Source organism: Gekko japonicus, unplaced genomic scaffold (assembly GCF_001447785.1).
Source record: "Gekko japonicus isolate JY-2015 unplaced genomic scaffold, Gekko_japonicus_V1.1 scaffold30, whole genome shotgun sequence".
Classification (NCBI taxonomy): domain Eukaryota; kingdom Metazoa; phylum Chordata; class Lepidosauria; order Squamata; family Gekkonidae; genus Gekko; species Gekko japonicus.
Window position 1 is genome coordinate 125,706 of NW_015168045.1, and position 22,534 is coordinate 148,239.

The 22,534-nt window shown below is 41.6% G+C and overlaps 2 protein-coding genes across 13 annotated transcripts in view; one reads left to right on the plus strand and one right to left on the minus strand.

Moving 5' to 3' along the window:
* The window catches only part of DNAJB4 (DnaJ heat shock protein family (Hsp40) member B4), a 37,872-nt gene extending 27,543 nt beyond the window's left edge, over positions 1 to 10,329 (minus strand). For all 7 annotated transcript variants that reach the window (XM_015414244.1, XM_015414245.1, XM_015414243.1 and 4 more), the window contains exon 1: positions 10,242 to 10,329. The gene's annotated coding sequence lies outside the window, so the exon portion shown is untranslated. The remainder of the gene's footprint in view (positions 1 to 10,241) is intronic.
* Positions 10,330 to 10,586: 257 nt separating this feature from the next.
* The window catches only part of FUBP1 (far upstream element (FUSE) binding protein 1), a 48,684-nt gene continuing 36,736 nt past the window's right edge, over positions 10,587 to 22,534 (plus strand). For 2 of the 6 annotated variants that reach the window (XR_001482607.1, XM_015414260.1), the window contains exons 1-4: positions 10,588 to 10,827; positions 14,660 to 14,750; positions 15,633 to 15,695; positions 16,497 to 16,538. Coding sequence is in view for 5 of the 6 variants with exons in the window: in XM_015414260.1 (XP_015269746.1) it covers positions 10,714 to 10,827; positions 14,660 to 14,750; positions 15,633 to 15,695; positions 16,497 to 16,538 (310 nt within the window). In the remaining variant the exon portion in view is untranslated. Of the gene's footprint in view, positions 10,828 to 14,659; positions 14,751 to 15,632; positions 15,696 to 16,496; positions 16,539 to 22,534 lie in introns of all 6 variants that reach the window. The other 4 variants (XM_015414263.1, XM_015414261.1, XM_015414262.1 and 1 more) reach the window with 4 other exon arrangements.

Consider the following 22,534-nt stretch of genomic DNA (forward strand, 5'->3'; position numbering starts at 1 on the left):
GAGGTAGCTGAACATGCCTGTGCTAAAGAGGAATCTTCTCCATTGCTTAGTGACATTGTCCTACTGCTCCTCTTTGTGTTCATGCAAGGAGAAGCAGATCTCATTCCCTTCCTCTCTATGTATGCACACAACTAGCAGGACCCCACCCCAAAAGCTTTGAAAAAAGGTTAATGCTCAATAAGGGTTCACAACCTGGAGGGAGAAACTCTACAAGCTGCTTGAGGACTCCAACCCATGAGCCAAAACCTACATAACACTACATACAGAAGACATAAAGAAAGCGGGAGTTAATGTAACTGCCATTTGCCTATTCACCACTGTAATGAAGATCAGAAAGAGAGAACTCATTTTGCTTAATCTTTCATATGGAATATTCCAGGTTGCTTCCACATGAGGACTTTTCCCCAATTGGAGAACTGAATACCCCTGCGTGGGAGCTTCCACACAACATCTGATTCTGAGCATGACTTGGAGCTCACAGGGCTTTTCTCTTTAAAAGGGATGGGGGGGGAAGAAGGTGTAGCTCAGCAAAAGAGCAGACAGTTTGAAGGGTAGCTCTGCCTGATAGTGTGGTAGAGTGGTATAGCTCTGCCTCTGGGAGAGAACAGAGTACCCAGTTGTTAGGCCTGTCTCTGGTAATGAGCAGGCCTGGCACCATTTAGTTTGACTCTAGGGAAAGGGCAGGCTGGTGCGGGTGGAATCCTGCATGTGTGAGAGGATCTAACCTAGTGGTTACTAAGTAAAAGCCTGTTTGTGCCTGAAAGCATTAAAGAAAATTCTAATCACACTCTGAAACCATAAATAGGTTACATTTATGTGACTCAGCTGGGTTTCTCCTTTGACTACCTGGAGATCCATGATGCTGATCTGTTCTTTTAAAAAAACTGTAAATAAATAAATATTCTATTATTTATTGTATTTACATATAATTCCTGCCTCAGTGATCTCCGTATTCTACTTGCTCACCACAAAACGTATTCCATGACAGCTAATCCAAAGTCTATACATTTGCTACCTTTAGAACACCTAGTAACTGAGGGGTAGTTTAAAACAAATCTAGTTCCCCAAAAAACATAGAAGGCTACATGGGGCCCCTCAGCTGGTAGAAAAGGGGTGCCAGGCCAAGGGGCAGTGGGATTGTCACATCAACACTTCCGCACCAATATAACAGAAAGAACAGGGGAAGGGGGGACAGCAGGATGCAGAGCATCTTCCTCCCAATGGATAAGCAGCCAGTGGAAGGGCTCTTGAAGCTGACACTATCCCAGAGCCTGGATGCAGTAGTTCAATGGCTATGGGGGAGTTGGCTGAAGTTGAATCCATCCAAGATGGGAAGTCATGAGGCTGGGAAAGACTGACATGTTAGCTGGAGGATCACTCCCAAGACTTGATGATGTCCAGCTGTAGACTCTGTAAAGAGTCTTGGGGTGTGGTTGGACTTTCTACTACTGTTGGATAAACAAGTGTCCATGGTAGCATAGTTGGCATTTTTTCACCTACACCAGGCCCACCAGTTGGTTCCTTATTTGTCTGGGTTGGACCTTGCCACAATGATCCATGCAACAGTCACCTCCAGATTGGACTACTGTAATGTGCTCTATGTAGGGCTACCATTGAAAATCCTTCAGAGACAGCAGATGGTCCAGAATGCAGCTGCCAGGTTACTGACCAGATCATCATCATCAACTCATAATATTCCAATTTTGCAGCAAGCGCACAGGCTGCCAATTAGTCTCTGGATCTAATTCAAGATGCTGGTGTTAACTTTTACAGCCCTCAACTGTCTGGGATCCTCGTACCTATTGGAATGCCCCCAAGCTCCGGTCATCTTTCAGGTACCTGGCCCCAGGATGGCTCAATTAGCTGTCACCAGGAGAAGAGCCTTTTCAGTTGTGGCCCCAACCCTGTGGAAAGCACTCTCTGTTGACACCCAAGCCATACCGGACTTGCTAAGTTTCCATAGGGCATGCAAAGCTGAATTGTTTAGGATGGCCTTTGGAGTGTTTGGATTGTTTTTGTTAGATGTATAGTTCAAGCCAAATATTTTTATCATTTAAAATTTTAATGTTAATATTTTATATTTGCTATCTGCTTTTATGTTGTTTAACATATTTATATGGTTTTTATGTTGTAAGTCGCTGTGACACCTTTTGGGTGTCTGAGTGCAATCCCTGCCTGCTTCAACCCTGCTTGCTGCTGCTTCCATGTATCTTCATCTCTACATGAAAGCAGCCTGCTAACATTCTGTATCTCACAGCAAATCTTTCAGCAATATTTCACTAACATTACAAATATTTTCTGCCCAGGAAAGGCTGCAGTTGGCTAATCAGTCGAAGCTGGTAAAAAGCACTCCTGACCACAGTCACCACCTGCTTATCCAGCAGTAGGCCTGAGTCCAAAAGCATCCCTAGACTATAGATCTGTTCCTTCAAGGGGCATGCAAACCCTCCAGAATGGCTGACATCTTAAGCTTCAGTTTATTAGCCTGCATTCCCTTCAAAACTGTCTCCAAGTAAAGGTTCGGGGTTTTTCCAGTCTTCCTGGGATCAGTCAGGCATGATATAGCTGAGCGTCATCCATATATTGGTGTCATCCAAGCCCAAATCTACATGGTTTCATGTAAATGCTAAAAACCATAGGGGACAAAATGGAATGTTGTGGGACCCTACAGGCCAACGCACTGAGCAGGAGTCCCCCAGCACCACCTTCTGAGACCTACTCTCCACGTAGGATTAGATCCACCACAAAACAGTGCCTCCCAGGGTATCCACACCCCCAGGGTCACAGTTCTGTTCCCTTTATTAATGGCTGGGGTGACCACCCCCTCTCCCAAGGGAATAACTACCTCTCAGACCTAGTCAGCCAGCCCCCCTCCAGTTAATTGAAGTCACCAGGAAGGACAAGGGTCATACAAGGTGGTCATAGGCCTTACACCTACAAGGATCCTGTCCATGTCCTCAGTCTGAAAAACATCTGAAATAACTGGAAAAAGTCAGTTCTCTGGCACCATCTGATCCTGTCATTGCCAAAAGAGAGTCCAAGTCAGAATGAATGCAACAGATTTTATTCGCAAAGTGCTAAGCAAAACAGTCACAGTGGGTTACTGAGCAGTCCACCTCCTCCTGCAGACCACATCCCAAAGGGCCTCTGGCCACCTGAAACAATTCTGCTGGCCTACATGTTAGTGATGGAAAAGTATTGTTTCTCTGCTGACATCACCACCATAGAGTATGTTTGGTGCTTTTGTATAACCAACAGGTGAACATTGTTTGAATGACCATTTAAGTAGGCAGGGGTCTTGTTGTAGAAAAAGAGCTGCCGGAGCTCATTAGCATAACTCATTAGCATAACTTATTTGCATATGCCACGCCCCCTGACATCACCGGAAGTGACAGAAGGCCACACCCCCTGACATCACCGGAAGTGTGTCAGAAGGCCCGGCTACTTACCCTCCTGCTTCATCCTCATTCCCAAACGGAATGAGGATCGAAGCAGAGGGCGGGGTAAAGAAGGGGGCGGGGCTTCACCACATGACCGCCCCGCCCCCTAGAGGTTCTCTTCCGGAGCTCCGTACCTGAGAGCTCCCCCCCGACTAGAGCCCTGTAAGTAGGCCATCTCTCCCAGCAGATTCCAACCTCTTAACCTCTGTCTGCTTCTTCTAGAGTGCAAGCAAATCATCTGGTGTTACCATTTGGTTAGCATGACAGCTGGAATGTCTCAACTATTCTCATTATTTAGAGCCACTGTATGGCACTTATCAAGCCATTAAGCCAACAACGTAATTGGAGGAATATGCTATTCACAGATACAGTAGTCAGGGACGACTCCAGCCCTTATCACACGTTACAGTGAAAGCATGTACATCTTTCATGTACCTGCATACATCTGATTGCAAGAAAGAACCAATATGCATTCCCCAGGAACCAGTACCTGGATAACTGTGGGGTTTAAAATAATAAATTCAGCCTGCACATTGTTTGGTGCAACATGAGAATTAGTCAACACATGTTTAAAGAAACATCAAATGTGCACTATGCACTATTCATGAATTGTATGTGTGTTAACAGCAACCTGTGAAATGAGCTATAAATGCATTTCCTTAGAAAGGAGAAAGGTCAGGAGAAAGAATAGTCATCTATGCAAAACCTGTCATTTTGCTCCTTAATCTCTAGTGCTCTCTTTTCTCTAAAGAAAGCTGGAGAAAAGTTGTTTTTTAATACCCTGCTTTTCTCTTCCATAAGAAGTCTCAAAAACAGCTTACGATTGCCTTCCCTTCCTCTCCTCACAGCAGGCATCTTGTGTGGTACGTGAGGCTGAGACTTTCAGAACTGTGACTGGCTAAAAGTCACACAACAGGATTCATATGGAGAAGTGCGGAATCAAACTTGGTTCTCCATAGACTAGAATCCACCACTCTTAACCACTACACCACACTGGCTCTACCCTGTAAAGGTTACCTGAACATCCAAAGTTTATGTTTTAAAATGCACTATACAAAATAAACACTATATAGTGAGCCCTTCGGAGAGGAGGACGGTTTACAGATCAAATACATAAATATTCACTGTTACTGAAGGTTGATTACTAATTTTGGCAGTGCTACTTTTGAAAAATGTTAGAACTATAGTTATTCAAATAGTACCACCTGACTACAACCACAGGTCACTAAACAAGAGATTCATAAATATTAGAATCACTCACAGAAGACATCCATGTCTGGAAAGTATTCATATAGTTCAAATTCTTGCTACAGCAATAGTAAAAAAACAGCAACAATGTTTTACAAAAACCTTATGCCTTTATTCGATGGAGTACAGTGTATTCACATAATAAATGTTAATCTTCTGAAAATTTCTGCATTTCAGATTGGCTCCCCTCTTGAGCTTTCTACAATTACCAAAGCTATAAAGGTCAGTAACTCTTTGGATAACATTTCTACCTTCTCAGTTTCAAGCATACGTATATGAGGGCATAGTCTTTGACTATCCCGTAACAGCTCCCTACTTCTTATACTATGAGGGGTTTTTTTTATCGCTGTCCCTTTAAGCATATGTGGCCCACAGTTGCATAACCAGCTGCCTAATTTTAAACTCTTCTTCCAGCACCCTTATTTTAAAGGGGGTGTGTGTGTGAGACTGAGAATGAATATGTGCTCCCTGTGAGATTTGGCTCAATAGACCCAATAGTCACATCACTCTTAACACTGAAATCATGTTTCACCAACATTTTGAAATAATTTATATTATTCAGATTTGTAAACCAGGTTTCCAGTGCTTAATGTCTGATGGGAGGCAGTGCTGAACCCACACAGCAGTTACACTTTCTGACTTGGGAACCTTTATCCCTAAACTTAAATGGCCAATGCTGGTAAACTCACAAATGAAAAAAAGATACTCTGCATGTGTTCTGAGGCATCAACATTACATATTCTAGTGATGAACCCAAATAAATCTAGCCTCAGTTTGAAATCTGCATACATCTTTCAGGTATAAAAGTATATTTAAAACAGGATCTACAAAGTAATTAAATTGAATCTAACAACTAGGTCACACTCAGTTTTCCAGAGCCCACCCTTGCGTACTTTTATCTAGAAGCCCTGCTGAGTGGCTGGAGATAATTCTGATCTAGGGTGCACACTCAGTCCAAGAGTGATGTTGAACAGGAATGCTGGGCCACAGTGTTGGTTTCTGTGAATGAAAGGTTCATCTGCCCAGCCAAGAGTCACCTGCGATTTTGCACTACAGTAATTTCAGCAATGGTAAGGAACCAGTCTTTCAAGTAAGATTGCCTGCCATTAATGGTGTTTTAATTGCGAGATCCTTGATAATTTTTTAAGAAATTGTACATTCCCTGGAACACTCTGTAATCTGTTGTCAAAGGCTTTTACAGCAGGAGTTCATTCATTGTTGTAGATTTTCTGGGCTCTATGGCTGTGGTCTTGGCCTTGTAGTACCTGATGTTTCACCAGCAGCTGTGACTGGCATCCTCAGAGGTATCTCTATATATAATGCTGTTTTGGTCGTGGACTCTTCCACACGCTCCCGAATCAGTTGGCTCACTGGTGTGTCATTCAAACGGCGTCTCTACCCACTGGCTGCATTGCCGGCTGCACTGCTGTCGTCCTGCCCACCAAAGCACCGCCCAGTCTCTTGGCCTCAGTGTGCTTGGAGCCAGTTGCCGGGCAGGACGCTCCAGCGGGTGGGCGCTCATCAGGCCGAGGCCAATCCTGCCGGCACCGCAGCGGACGCTGTCGGCCAAGCCTGCTGCAGGTACCTGCCTGGGCTGCGACCGAATGGGGGACGGCATGCCACTGGGGTGGATGACGATGGAGGCGGCCCAGAGGCCCCCGGACACGGCCAGGCACGAAGCCAGTGGCGGGACCTTCCATCGCCCCTCGACCCCGGGTTCTGGGGAGGGGGGAAGCAGGGGACTGGGGGGCATCTGTCACGTCTTTCAAGGGTCCATTGTATTTCTTCTACAATGAACTTTGCTCCTAGTAACACAGAAAGATGGAGTACTCTCTGTGTCAAGGTGAGAAGAAAAATGGTAGGCAGGTAATTTATATCTACTCGGGAAGGTGGGGTAGGGCTGAGCCATTGTCTTGTAGGAGTTTCCCAGGCTGTGACATGCTAATGGAGGTGCTTTCCTGAGGAAGGTTCTTTTGCATATGGATTGGCTGTTGAAATTCTAATCTTATCTGTAGTGCTGTTGTAAGATGTAGAGCATTTTATGTTTTTCAGGACAGGCAACCATGCCCTATTTATTTTTAAACTCTCTTCTTTCCTGTTGAAATTGTGTTTATGTTTATGAATTTCAATGGCTTCCCTGTGTAATCTGACATGGTAATCTGACATGGTAATCGGATGTGTTGTCCAGCATTTCAGTGTCTTCGAATAAGACACACTGTCCTGTTTGAGTTAGGCTATGTTCAGCCACTGCTGATTTTTCAGGATGGCCAAGTCTGTAGTGTCTTTCATGTTCGTTTATTCTTGTCTGCATGCTACGCTGTGTGGTCCCGTTATAAACCTGTCCACAGGTATACTCCTGCAGAAGTGAGGAGGTCTCTGCATTTTTTTTGCCGATCGTAGCATCTGTTGTATTTTTGGGTGGGTCTGAATACTGTTTGTAGGCTGCATTTTTTCATACTGATCATCCCATCTGATCAGTGATTCCTTTGATATATGACAAAAACACTTTTCCTGTAGAAGACTGTTTTTCCTCAGTTGTTTGTTTTACCTGTTGTAGCAAACTTCTACATGGAACATTTTGAAAACACAGCTTTAGAATCTGCACCCAACAAACCTACAGTCTAATTCCAGTATGTAGATGATACCTTTATCATTTGGAGCCATAGAGAGGTAGAATTGATGGAGTTTTTAGACCACCTCAACAACAACCTAAAGAGCCTCTTGCTCAGGGTCAAAGAGGAGAGCGCAAAAGTGGGCTTGAAGTTCAACATAAAAAAAAAATAAGATCATGGCATCCAGCCTCATCACTCTTTGGTAAATAGAAAGGGAAGTCGTGGAAATAGTGACAGACTTCACGTTCCTGGGATCCCAGATCACCGCAGACTGTGACAGCAGCCATGAAATTAAAAGACGTCTGCTCCTAGGGAAGAAAGCGATGGCGAACCTAAACAGCTTGATAAAAAGTAGAGACATCACCCTGCCAACAAAAGTTCACATGGTCAAAGCAATGGTATTCCCAGTAGTCATGTATGGCTGCGAGAGTTGGACTATAAGGAAGGCCGAGCGCCGAAGAATAGATTCTTTTGAACTATGGTGCTGGAGAAGACTCTTGAGAGTCCCTTGGACTGCAAGAAGATCAAATCAGTCAATCCTAAAAGAAATCAACCCTGACTGTTCCCTGGAAGGCCAGATAATGAAACTGAAGCTCAAAGACTTTGGCCACCAAATGAGAAGGGAGCACTCACTGGAGAAGACCCTGATGCTGGGAAAGATTGAAGGTCAAAGAAGACGGGGACGGCAAAGGATGAGATGGTTAGACAGTGTCATTGATGCAACGAACATGAAGTTGAGCCAACTTCAGAGGACAGCGGAAGACAGGAAGGCCTGGCGTGATCTGGTCCATGGGGTTGTGAAGAGTCGGACTCGACAGTGCGACTGAACAACAACAAACAACATCCACCCGAACATACAATCTAACATGGAAAAAGAAATGAAGGGTAAACTCCCATTTCTAGATATATCAGCCATCCGCAAATCTAACCATCAATTACGTCACAAGGTCTACAGAAAACTAACTCACACGTATCGTTATTTACACAAAAACTCCAATCACCACCCTTGGCAAAAAAGAGGCATAATCAAAACATTAATAGACCGTACAAAATGGATATGTGACCCACACTTTCTCAACGATTAACTAAATCATCTAAACCTAGCACTTCAAGCAAATGGCTAATCCAAGAATGAAATCAGAAAAGCGATTAAATTACCTGCCTACCATTTTTCTTCTCACCTTGACACAGAGAGTACTCCATCTTTCTGTGTTATACCTCTGAGGATGTCAGTCACAGCTGCCATGAAATGTCAGGTACTACAATGCCAAGACTAAGGCCATACAGCCCAGAAAATCTACAACAACTAACTCTGGAATCTACTAAAATGGGATATTTGTTGTTCAGTCGCACAGTTGAGTCTGGTACTCCCATCTCTTTAAGAACCTGCCATAGTTTATTGTGATCCACACAATCAAAGGCTTTAGCAAAGTCAATGAAGCAGAAGTAGATATTTTTCTGGTACTCTCTTGCTTTCTCCATAATCCAGCGAATGTTGGCAATTTGATCTCTAGTTCCTCTACCTCTTCGAAACCCAGCTTGTACTTCTGGCAGTTCTCTATCCACGTACTTGAGAATGACCTTGCTAGCGTGTGAAATAAGTGCAATTGTGTGATAGTTTGAACATTCCTTGGCATTGCCCTTCTTTGGGATTGGAATGTATACTGACCTTTTCCAATCCTGTGGCCATTGTTGTGTTTTCCAAATTTGTTGGCAAACTGAGTGCAGCACTTTAGCATCTTCCTTTAAGACTTTGAATAGCTCAGCTGGGATACCATCACCTCCACTAGCTTTGTTGTTAGTAATGCTTTCTAAGGCCCATATTAACTTCGCATTCCAGGATGTCTGGCTTGATGTCAGTGATTATACCGTCGTGGTTCTCAAGGACATTGAGGTCCTTCTTGTATAGTTCGTCTGTGCATTCTTGCAAACTTTTCCTAATATCTTCTGCTTCTGATAGGTCCCTACTGTTTTTGTTCTTTATCATGGCCATCTTTGCATGGAACGTTTCCTTGATTTCTCCAATTTTCTTGAAGAGATCTCTAGTCCTTCCCATTCTATTGCTTTCCTCTATTACTTTGCATTGTTCATTCAGGAAAGCCTCCTATCTCTCCTTGCTGTTCTCTGGAATATACTTCCAACTAATTTCACAGTCTGAAATAACCAACTCATCTTAACCACTCACTGCACTCCTAGTAATGCTTGTATGTATCTAGTCATACCCTTAAAAAGGTATTTTCCTTTGCTTCAATGCTTTTTAGTTCAGGACCACATACAAAAATACATTTTTGTTCTAACACTTCAACATCACAAAGAAAGTAATTACATTTATCGGAGCTACTAGTATCATGACTATATTTTAAAACTGAACATACCTATTGCATTTTTAAAAACAATCCCCAGACTCCAAGGAATTCAGGATTCTTCCCTTCTCATTTTAATAGATTAGGCTGAAAGACTGACTGACTCAAAGTGAGCTTTCTGGCTGACTGATTGGACATTTGAACCCAGTACTAGTGTGATATTCTAACCACCCGCACAACTGGTTTTATATTGTCTCTTCCAGGATTTCCTATTTCAAGCCGGACCCATTGGCTTATCTTTGCAGAACCACGAACACCAAATGTCAGTTAAACTGAAAACCAAGCTTTATATTTGGGCGGTTTGGGGAGGTTATGAGCAGAAAAGTTTTAGATGGGAGAAGCTATAAGCTTTACAGATAAATATAAAGTTATTGCGCTAATTCACCTACAACAGATTCTCAAAACAAACAGCTTGCCTACAAACAGGAGCGCGCCTCGTAGGTCCTGCAGTATCCTAACCCACATCCACAGACCTAACGGTAACTAAATGCAGGATTCAAAATGCTTTCTCTGTTTCTAAAGGGAACAGCCGCAACCACCTCTCACAAACACACCCCATCCGCGCAACTTGGACTCACTGAGGAAATAAAGTCGCGTCGACGGCGCCTGTCGCAGCTACTCCCATAAATTACCTCACTCCGTTATCATCTGAACGCAGTGACTGAACAAACGTCAAAAGAAAACAAAATGCTTCTGCATGAACTATCGCGAGAAACACATACGCTCCTTATTAGGTCACGCTCTCACCCGTCTTCCAGTGTTTTGCTTGTTCCTAAGCAACCAACCCTCAACGACTCTCCGTTCCGGTCAAGAAAACGGCAATCTACCTCTCGCGAGACATCTCTCGAAATCTGCTTTTCTCGCCCTCCTCAGAAAATTAACTCCCAAATCTCGCGGCCATTTCGCGGAACTCTCGCGAGACCTGACGCGGTATCCCCTCCTCCTCTCGTAGAACACGATGCGAAGAAGGAATGTGAAAGGCTCCCGCCCGTCGCCATTTTCTTTCTTTCTTGGCAAGCAGGGAGCGCGGTAGGAAGTGGTGAAGCGGACATGGCGGATTATTCTACGGTACCCCCTCCTTCTTCGGGCGCGCCCGGGGGAGGCGGAGGAGGTGGCGGGGGAGTCAATGACGCTTTTAAGGACGCGCTACAACGGGCTAGGCAGGTGTGTATTGTGAACCCCAGGCGAGGGATGCCGCTTCCTAGGCCGGCCTGGTCCCGCAGGCTCTCGACTAGGCCGCGGAGCTCCACCACCACCACTCTGTGGCGTGTCCAAGGGCGAACAGAGCACGCCCTGTAACCTGGCCTCGTAGACGATCAGGAGAACTCCCGCGGCCCAGTACCAGTAGCGGACTGAGGCAATAGTCGTTTCATGAGCCTTTGTAAGCGTTTTCCGAGAGGGTGCTCAGATCGCCTTACTAAGAGGTGGGAGGAAAGTCGTGTCGGTCCACCATTTCCTTCTCTTCTCCTGAATGGTGGAGTCGGGAGAAGGAGACTTCAGTGGCTCCCCATGCCTTCCCGCCTCCCCCGCAGCTTTTCTTGTTCTCTCGACTCTCTAGTGATGGGGATGCACTTTAGACGAGCGTAGCACAGGGCAAAGGCGGGAGCGTTGGCGCTTCTGGTTCTTCATCCCGCCTTGGGGGAGGGGGTGACTCCTAAGGTTTTCTGCGTTTAACGTGTAAGACGGTGCCGCTGTAAGATTCCAAGTGCGAGATAGCTGCGTCCATTGTGATTGCTGGGGCAGGTATAAGCGCTCGTAGTCGAAGCGAGGTTCTCTTTCTCACACGCAGGCAAGCGCATCTCCTCCCCCGTTACGTTGTTCACGACTCAGAAGATTTTGTGCGCTATTTCACCCGTCGAACCAAATGAAATCTTCCGTAATCTCTTCAGCTCCAGCTCACGTTCGTTATAGAGTCTGTAGTGTATTAATGAAAAGAGACTGCTTTGTAGTGTTTCACCAGTTCTGATCCTCCGCCCTAAACTCAATTCATACGGCAATCGGAACATTTGTCTCTGCTGTAACTTGCGTGCCCCCATGTTGTTTTCTAATTTTTAGAAAATGGCCAGAGATACATTTTTTCTAGACGGCTGAGCAGTAGAAGAGAGAAATTTCTGAGTCATAGAAAGGATTTCCCTCATTACTGTGCCATTGTGGAAGTTCTATAACTTGTTTGTAGCGGGCATTGACGGAAATACTCCAAAAATGTTCATGCCTCATTTCCCTGTTCAGTGCTATATACTAGCTTGGAATGTCCCGGGAAGACAAATTATCTACTGCAATTTCATAATATTCCTCTTCAGTTTATTTTGCTGCGAAAAGCGTTCTTGTTCCCTAGTAACTTGTTTAGACAATTTGATAAAAGTTCAGTTTTCTGTATATCCTTGCAATGTACTGCAGTGAATTTTTGCACAAACTCCCTTAGAGCTGAGAGCAAAATCTACTTATCTGTAAGGAGGAAAGCCGTTTGGAAATATTGTTGGCTACATTCAGTGTGGATTTTCAGATGCTGTTTGACTACTTAATTACTAGGCTGCTCTCTTCAGATAACTGTAAAATCCTAGCATTTATTTTTTTTAAAAAATATGTTTTCACTTTTAGTGGATGTAGAGGGAACTTTTTAAAATATTAGATTACTTTATTTATTTATTTTATAAATTCATTTTATATACCACCCTCTCCTGACTTCACAGGGCTCAGGGCAGTTGTCCAACTTCAAACTGCTAGTGATCTATTTTTTCCAGCCAAAAGTAGCACCATGAAAATAAAGTTTCAAATTAGATTTTAACCCACTAAAGTTGGGTTCCACCGTGCCCCCCCCCCCAATTTATAATGCACCTTCTGTCATTTACTGGTAAGCAAAATCAAAACAGAGAGACAAAGATCCAGAAAGAACTGCGAACGTTTTAATTTTTTTTATTGAGTTATAACTTTCTTTAACTCAATAACTTTATTTAACTTTTATTCAGAGTTATTTCTGTTAAATGTAGGATGATCTTGTGCAATCTTTAAAACTTCGCTCTTGCTCATTAGTGAGACCAAGTGGGGCTGGTGATCTACTTCTGACCCCTCCGCGATCTACTGGTAGATCACGATCTACCTGTTGGACATACCTGCCCTATGGAACTGCATAAGATCCCACAGGGCACAGATGTTATTTGGCAGAGAGTTCCACAGGGTAGAAGCCAGGGCTGAAAAAATGAGGATGGCTCTGGTCAAGGACAGCCAGACATATTTAGGACTAGGGATCACCAGTAGATTATTTCCAGCAGAGCGTAGCGCTCTTTGGGGGACATACCAGAGGAGGTGGTCCTGAAGATAGGCACCAGACTGCTCAAGGCTTCAAAACCTTGAACCTGACTCAGTATTCCACTGGGAGTCAGTGCAGCTAGCACAGCACAGGTTGAATGTGTGGGGTCCCAGTCAGGACCTGTGCCTGCCGTATTCTGGACCAAGTGGAGTTTCCAGAACAGTCTCAAGGGCAGTACAGCATAGAGTGAGTTACGGTAATCCAGTCTGGAGATGACCATTGCATGAATTACTGTGGCTAGGTCACAGCAAGGCAGGAAAGGGGCCAGCTGCCTAGCCTGGCACAGCTGGTAAAATGCCATCTTAGGAACAGTCATGATCTGGATCTCTGTGAATAAGGAGGTATCCAAGACCACGCCCAAACTCTTGACAGTTTGCACTGGTATTGGAGGTGCACTGTCAGTAGTGGGAGGCTGAAACCCCAACCTTGAATCTCCCTCACCCTGCCACAGAACCTCTGTCTTAGTTGGATTCAGTTTCAACCAACTCTTCCTCAATCATCCCGCCACGGCCTCAACCATATTGGGGGGGGGGGTCTGGGCAGCTGCCCATCAACAGATAATAAAATCAGTCCTAATACCAAGTCCTTTCCATAATTATATGCTGTCCTGTGAATCATTGTGGTTTATTTCACATCCACTGTGAAATTAAAGGTTACTATCTTAAATGCATGCATGCTTAGAAATAAATCCCAGTGATCTCAGGATTTGATTTTCAATAAATATTCTGTTCCAGAAACACCCTAGATTAACTGGAAGGGGGTTTGTTTAAGTCCACACAACTTAATAGTAGCTCAGGCTTGCCTTGTGTCCCTTAACATTGCAAAGAGTTCACCAGTTCCATGGGTATTGGATAGTAGGTGAATATGGTCTGTCCTGTACATAACTTCTGTGGGATAGCTTTTTGCCCTGTACCAATGTATACCAATAATGTAGGTTGCTAAAGGTACAGGACAATCCTTAGAAGGGTATGAGTTGTATTTAGGATTGCAGTGTTGCTTTGTTCTTCAGTTTTCACACAAAGGACTCAGCAGACTAACGACCTTGCCATCTCTAAGGATCAGACTGCTGGCTTCTTGATTCAGTGTGTTGGATCCAGAATAAATTTTCCAGGGGTGGAATGGAACTTTTTTGCTTTCCTCCTGCCAATGCAGACCAGTGATCTTGATTAAATGCTTCTCCTGGGAGATAGGGGACCTGAAGTATTGGCATTGGGAGCAGGGCTTCAGTGGGAAGGTGGAATCAGTATCTGGGGAAGAATTCAGGTGATTGGAGACAGGTCAGTTCCCATCACACCACATAAGCTTCAGTAATTGCTGTGTTACTTAAATGTGTTGTAGGGTTATATGTAAATAGAGCTGTTGTCTCCACTGTGCTCTTTAGTAAGTAATATTTGCTTTTCTAAAATTTAAGATTAAACTGATTTATCAGTTAGTATTCTCTTGATGCGTCCTGAAAACCAAAAACTTTAATCATTGTAATGATCTATGGAAATATGTTCACCATTATACATTGTTAAGGTATGTGTAGCACTTGCAAACAGCTCAAATCAACGCAACTTAAAGTGTAAAAGGTTACTAAAGTGTGCTGTAAGGCAGAAGTGTAACCCTTGAATTCTTTAATTACTGTATTTTTGTTGAATAGGTACAACATTAGAAGATTAAATTTCTCCTTATGTTTTTCCCCCTTAGATTGCAGCAAAAATTGGAGGTGAATCAGGGACATCGGTGAATTCAAATGATTACGGTTATGGGGGACAGAAAAGGCCTCTTGAAGATGGAGGTATGCTGTCCATCAATACCCAAGATGCTAGTATATTCAGTTCTCAAAAACATCCTTTCACCTGTATTTGTATATGTGTCGAGAGACTGTGTGTTAGGCTACCTTCTGTCAGTTACTTTAATGATCATTTTTAGAAGACTGAGTAATCTATTTCAAACGTGAACGGCATAATCTTTATATATAACTTCAGTGGAAGTTATCAGGGCTTTGAGTTTGCATCTACTTTCGTGAGTGGATAGCAATGACATCACAATTTTTAAAAATCAGTCTTAAGGTAGGTGAAATATTTATAATTTAAAATGCGTTGTAGTATGCATGGACTTGAAATCTTTGTATTATAGGATTACCAGTTTATGTAATGCTCTTGATTACTTCAAGTTATGTTTATATGTTTGTAGATGGGTCTTTTCAAACTTCAGTCTGGTACCTAAGCTGCATTGTGTGCATGCAGGTTTTTAAAATGGTAATGCATTTCACTGAAGGCAAGCATTAAAAGCTAGATTTGGAAGAAAGTGCCTTATTTTAACCTTGAACTGATAAAATCATGTTGCTTGGGAAAACGTTCTAAAAGATGTTTCCAAAGGTGTAGCAAATGTCTTTTAAAAAAGAGCATTTTTGTGGTCTAATAGAGTTTTATGTTTATCCTCTAAAAGTACTGCGTAATATTTGTAAAATCCATGAAGAGAATTTTCAGATCTTGGAAGGGTATGTAGGTTCTGAGGGTTATGATTTAGTTTACAGAAAATCAAGGCTCTTGACAAGGAGTACTTGTGTACTTTATTAAAGTGCCTTTTTATTAATAGTGAGGCTTTTAATATTCAAAAATGAGCTAATGATGCTTCAAATGATGTATGTAATGTATTCTTTTTATTTTATGTGTAGATGGCTCTTGGACAAGTCCGAGCAGTACAACACACTGGGAGGGAATGCCCTCTCCTTTTAAAGGCAGGAATTTTTATTTATTACCTGTGTTTAGTATGTAAACGTGAAATGAACTAGTGGATCTTTTGAAATGGATGACACAGATATTTCTTGGAATATGTGTCTGACTTTTGCTGCACTTAATTATGATGGTTCATCATATCTGAATATGGGGCGGGAAGGAAACATTGGAAGTAATTTTATTATTACATATTGGTTATCTACGACTTTCACTCATACTAAACGGATTCGGATGGTAGTGATAGTACAGGCTTTGAATCTGCCGTTTTGAAGTCTTACACCGTGAAATTTTCAGTACTCAGCTAGGAAGTCTGTACAACAGTTACTAGATTGAGATTGTATTGCTATGTGTTGGTTGCATCTTACATTTTGATTTTCTATTTAGTATCGTGGTTGTTGTCAGACATAATTGTAAAATGATTATTTCTCACAATGGTGGTCCTTTCAGTTTTTGTTACAGAAGCATCATTAGCTTTAGTGTCAAATTACTAATAATACAATTTAAATGTTTGTTAGTTACTCTTTAGTGACTGGACATCCTTAATAGTGTGTTTAAACCTGTGTGCCTTATTAAACCATCGAACACTTTGTCTGATAAATGGAAGTACTTTGCATTTTTCCCCCAAACTACACTAACCAAGTGCTAAACATAAAAGATTTTTCTTTGTTTAGATCTATTCCCTGAAATTCAAAAACATGCTAAAATGCATTGGACAAGTTGCATTTTGCACTGCTGGAACAGCCATTTATTTAAGTTGTTTATATTCTTGACTCCAAAAATTTATGAAATTCTTAATTTTGCAGATCAACCTGAGCCTAAGAAAGTAGCTCCTCCAAATAATGACTGTAAGTATATGCCATTTTAACTCATTTAAACTGTTATGTGTATTTACAGAACGGCTGTTTTATATCCTGTTCTGCAGGTTACAGCTGTAAATTATTGAATTTATGTGCAAGTAATGGTTACATGAATACAGCAGAGCTGCTGAAATATTCTCTTGCCTCCGCTGCTTCTGAAACCGTGTTGTTCAGCTCTGCATAGGGATTACATTTGAGATAAACTGTTGAAAGCTCTAATGTGAATGTGCAAGGAACTTAGAGTTCCAGCCCATGTCTTCTAGTACTTTAATTAAAATTAAGAATTTTTCAAAATTTGACAAAGGATAATGCTACATGTTCAGTTACGTCTGTTTAATTCTTTATAGCAAATATGCAGTTAAACCACATTACATAACAGTGAAGCAGTCTTCCAGGTTTGAAGTAAATGAAAGAGAACATTTTGCACTGGTTTCATTGATCAGCCTTCTAACACAGGACTGTGCTATAGGGGTGTGCAATCATATCTACTGGAGCCAAAAATATACTGGGAAAGTATCAGCATTTTTCGGGTATATTTCGGCTTCCCAAATGTAAAATTTCGGCTTCCCAAATGTAAAATTTCGGCTTCCCAAATGTAAAAAAATACTGAGAAAATCCTGGGCGGTCCGAAAACAGCACAGAGGCAGGAGCAGATTGCCCTTGCCTCTCAGCTGTTTGTCAGGTTTCTACTGCACTCCCTTTAAAGTTTAAAGGGACTGCAAAAGACATCCCAAGGATCAGCTGTGCCAGGGGAAGCAGACTGTTCCTGCTTGGCTTGGGGCTGGCTTCTCATGCAACCTTGTTTAAACTGGGCTGCAGGGAGAAGCCAGCCCTAGAAGATGCTGTGGCACAGGGAGCAATCTGCTTGCAGGAGAAGCCATCCCAGCCAAGTCTGCATGCAGGAGAAGCTGTCCCTGGGATCTGTGTGCCATGGGGTGGACTCTCCTTGCTGCATGCAGATCTTGGGGCTAGCTTCTCCTACAGCATGGTTTAAACCGTGCTGCAGGAGAAGCCAAGCCAACTTCAGGATTGGGGTGGCTTTTTAAAAGAAACAAAAAAACCCCAGTATTTTTCTTCTCGGGTCCAATGGATGTGAACTGAAAAATACAGATTAAAAAAAATTGCACTCCCCTACTGTGCTTTAGAAACTCTGCATAGTCTAAACTTATGACTACACACTGATAGCCTAGAGATGGGGGTTCATACAGTTAATAACACTGCCCTAATATGAGATTGCTTGGAGTTGCTGTAGGCCTGGCTCCTTATTTTTCATGTATAGACACAGCTGTTGTAAGGGGAGGAGAGCTTTATTAATGTAGCCTCCATAGCACTGCTTTTTTTAACAGCAGGCTGCATTGTGGAGGCTGAACCTTTTTCAGATTTAGTGGTTTGTAGGCTTATTAACCTTCCTCTTTTTCCTTTTGTACATATGGGGCTGTTTGTGTCCTGGGCTTAAAGAACCAGTATGTTTCTTTTTTTTTAATAAAATAAATTTCATTTACATATCATAGTCAGAGAAATAAAAGGACCATGAAAAGTAGAAAAGAAACAACCTTAACATTATCAAGAAACAGAAATTTTAAATATTGGATGCAGTGAGAATTGCCTAAAACAAGGTACCCGATATAAACACATTTCATTCTCCAGGGTATGATGGAAGATATACCAGCTTCACAGGAAAAAACAAAGAGAGCACCAAAGTCTGTAATCTTTTTTTCCATGCTAGGATGGTTCCTACTTCTAAATAATCAAAAATGGGATTCCAGGTGTCTTTGTAGCTACTTCGTTGTGCACTGTGTTGTGAAATACAGAAAAGGGTTATTTACAATTTTCTCCAAAACACAGATCTCCCATAGTGTCTCATGCCATCTACCTAAGGACAGTCTAACTGGATTTGACCATTAAGCAGCGATCGTCGAATGGCCTGCTGCTAATAATTTGAACCAGCAAAAATATAGCAGAATTACACAGTGAAAGGAAACACCAACTATAAACTGTAACAAAAATCAATCAACCAACCAACCAATGAACAAATAAATAATATCTATTAAGGTACAAAATTTGACATAATCATAGAAATTACATCCCAATAGATAAACACAAGGAACCACTCCATAAATATAACATCATTAAACCATGCTGCAAATCCTTATAAATGTTCAACATAGATACATTGAAAGAACAATATAAACAGTCACAGGAGTTTTCCTCAAGCCAAAGGTAAAGAAGGCTGAAGACAACTTGCAATTACAACTTCATGTGTTTGCCAGCTTCCTAATTTCTGCGTTCCACAAATGCTTTATCAAAAGTCAATACTCCTGTAACAATAATTCAAAAGGAATCCACAACAATAAGACCAGTAAAATAGGGTGCAACATACTTTCAAAAATCAACAAACATTGCAATATAACTTACTCACTTGAAATACCAGAGTCTCTAACCAATGCTGCTCAGGATACTTCCTCTTAAAAGAGAAACCTTCAGATTTAAAGGGACCCCACTGTTGTTGTATGTTGCAGCTGTTACAAAAATTGTTACAAAGTTATACGAAACAGCTATAATCCAACTGTTGATTCAAACCACAGTATTAAATTTGTATATAGGCCTAGCTTCTTGTTGAAGCAACACTCTACATCACATCTATTATATATGTGCCCTTTAAAAACATATAACACAAAAAACCGTAAAGAATCAGATTCATGTTTAAACTGGATATAGCGATCCACAAGTGGAGCTTCAGGATTGTGGTTCCAAATATGAGAATGGTGCTCCAAAATTCTTGATTTTATAGGTCTAAGGGGACTAAGGTCTAATAGTACTCCCAATATACAAGAGCCCATACTCACATGTGACACAATACACACAGTACTTAGTATTACAGTTAGAGAACACAGATAAAATAAAGCCCATAGCGGGATGAGTAAACTCTTTAATTTCCAATGCCAGGGCATGCTACACATGTGACATTTGAAGTGACCACTAAGGTATAAATCCTGTCTGGGCATTTTTAAATAGTCAGAACTTGTAAGCAAATCTTTAAGATTGCTGGTTCTTTTAAGATCAATCTTAGGTACTATTTGACACCCTGGAATATCCTGAACCACATGCAGTATTGTTTAATCTTTTTAATACCCTGAGCATGTCTAGAATATTCAAAAGAACATGTTATACCATCACTGATGTTAGTAGCCGGCCTGGAATCCTTAGTCAATAATCCTCTCCTATCTGCTACTCTAGCTCTTTCACGAGCTGTATGAATAATATGGTCAGGATAATCTCTGTTATGAAACATTTAAGGAACAACATACCCAATGGTCAATTTTTGCTGGTGAAATGCAATTCTACCTTTTGTGAGGATTTTTTATAAAGACAGTGCGGTGTTGGCCAATCAGTTTATATATTGGGATGTAATTTCTACGATTATATCAGATTTTGTACTTCAATAGATATTATTTATTCATTGGTTACTAATAATTTGGAAACAGGTTTCCTTGTCTCTGGGGATTTGGATATCGTTCCAAATATCAAATATAAACAACTTCAGAAAGAAAGGGAGTAATTTGTAAGATTGCCTTTGAGACACCCAAACAGAAATGATAGATATTGGGGCATTTCCACCACAAGTGAATTGGAGAACCTTTTTGCCCACAGAGCTTCCAGCAACTAGGCCTGGAGCCCTGATTTGTTTTATGTAATCTATTGGGACAGAGATACCAATTTGCAGTTAATTTATAAAATTATCCTAATTGAATGGATAGTGGATTTATTCGAAGGTGAACTCCAAATAGCATCCCAATCATCTGTTGTAAATTCTCCAGGCAGTTTTCTCTCCCACATGTCAACATATGTTAGTAGTTTAGGGTATAGGACCTCAATGGGAATTTGTTATATTTTAGACAAGAGACCTTTCATAACCCTTGAAGATCCAGTTAAAAGGGTCTCAAACTTAGAGGTCTAAGGAAACCCATTTTGGTAGCGTAGGAAAGCATTATTGTTCTCATTTGAAAATATTGGAACCATGGTGCTTGCCCTTGTAGTTTTAAATCTACTTCTTGTTTGGTGAGAATTTTCTCTTGTCTATACCAGTTCCTGATATGGCCAAGGCTCGATTCGGACCGTATCCAAAACTTACTTATATCCAAACCTGCAGGAAGCCACCCCAAGTTTAGAACACAGGCCATTGGAGAGGGCTCTGGTGCTAATTTCCATTTAAATCTGTCCCAAATTGATAGAGTGTTTTCTAACATAGCGCTTGAAGTTACCGTCTGAGAACATAATTTAGGAGGTGACCAGATTGTGCCTCGAAAAGGTCACAATAAGCTTCCCCAATACTAACCGATGGTTCAGATGCTGGAATTTTCGACATTTGGATTAGTTGTGACAAAAGTGATGCTCAGTGGTAAAACTTCAGGTTGAGCAGATGAATACCCCCTTGATGCCTGGGATTGTACAAAGTTGAAAATGCTATTCTTGCTCTACATCCTCCCCAAATAAATTGGTTTGATAATTTTTGCCATGGATGCAACATCTTATCAGGGATAGAAAAATGGATAGTCGGGAAAAAATATAGAAGTTTGGGCAAAATAAAACTTTTAACTTGATAGCCATTCTTGCCATGATAAAATTTTATCATTCCAAGTCTCTAGTTGATGTTTAGTTTCTTTAAAAAGATTTCCTAGATTACGATCTATTATGGATGACAACTCTAACAGGACTTTAATCCCAAAATAATGCCAGTTATCTTTAACCCATGCAAATTCGTAGCATGTTTGTATGTTAAATTTGGTAGATTGAGATAGAAATATCAGGTATATTTCCGTCTTTGATAAATTAATATTTAATCCAGAGATTGTGCCAAAGTCTCTAAGCATAGTTAACATTTCAGGAAGTGATTGCTCTAGAGATGAGATATACAAAACAATGTCATTGGCAAATAGTGATGTTTTGTGCTCCTGATTTCCTAATGGTAATACCTTTAATTGCATCATTGAAACAAATAGCATTGGCCAAAGGTTCAGTGGCAATAGCGAACAATATAGGTTACTGAGGACACCCCTGACAGGTGCCTCTGTCAATAACACAAGTGTTAGATCTAATGGCATTAACTTTTATTTGGGCTGTATTTTTAGTATATAAGGAAGTAATTGCTCTACAAAAGGAAGGGCCACAACCCATTCTCTCTAGACGTTTTTTAAAAAAGAGTTAAAGTCTTTGATCATGTCGATGCTTAGAATGAGAGATTTTGTTTTGGTAATTCTGCCGTGATGAATTATATGTAATGTATGTCTAGTATTGGAAATATTTCTAGTGGGCATAAAACCTCTTTGATCTTGATGAATATACTTACAGATAAAAGTTTTGAGTCTTTGGGCAGTCAGGGCAGTAAAAATTTTATTGTCTTCGTTTATGCCACCCTGGGCCGTACGGGTAGGGCGGGATATAAATCCCAAAATAAATGAATAATAAATAAATAAATAAATTTATTAATGCTATCGGCCAGTATGATGGATTAGTGGCATCTTTGCCCTCTTTCAGGATAGGAATAATAGTACCTGAAGACTATGAAGGCGGTATGATACCTGTTTGTAGAATATTATTACGAACCTTAGTAAGATGGGGGCTTAAAACATCTTTGTAGGCCTTAAACTTTTCAGTTGGGAAGCCGTCATCCTCTGGCGCTGAATTATACTTTAAGAACATAAGAACATAAGAGATGCCAATGTTGGATCAGGCCAAAGGCCCATCCAGTCCAACACTCTGTATCACACAGTGGCCAGAAATACCAGTGCCATCAGGAGGTCCACCAGTGGGGCCAGGACATTAGAAGCCCTCCCACTGTTGACCCCTCCCCCAAGCATCAAGAAGACAGAGCATCACTTGCCCCAGAGCCCCTATCTATACCTTGTGGCTAATAGCCACTGATGGACCTCTGCTCCATATGCTTAACTAATTCCCTTTTGAAGCCATCCATGCTTGTAGCCACC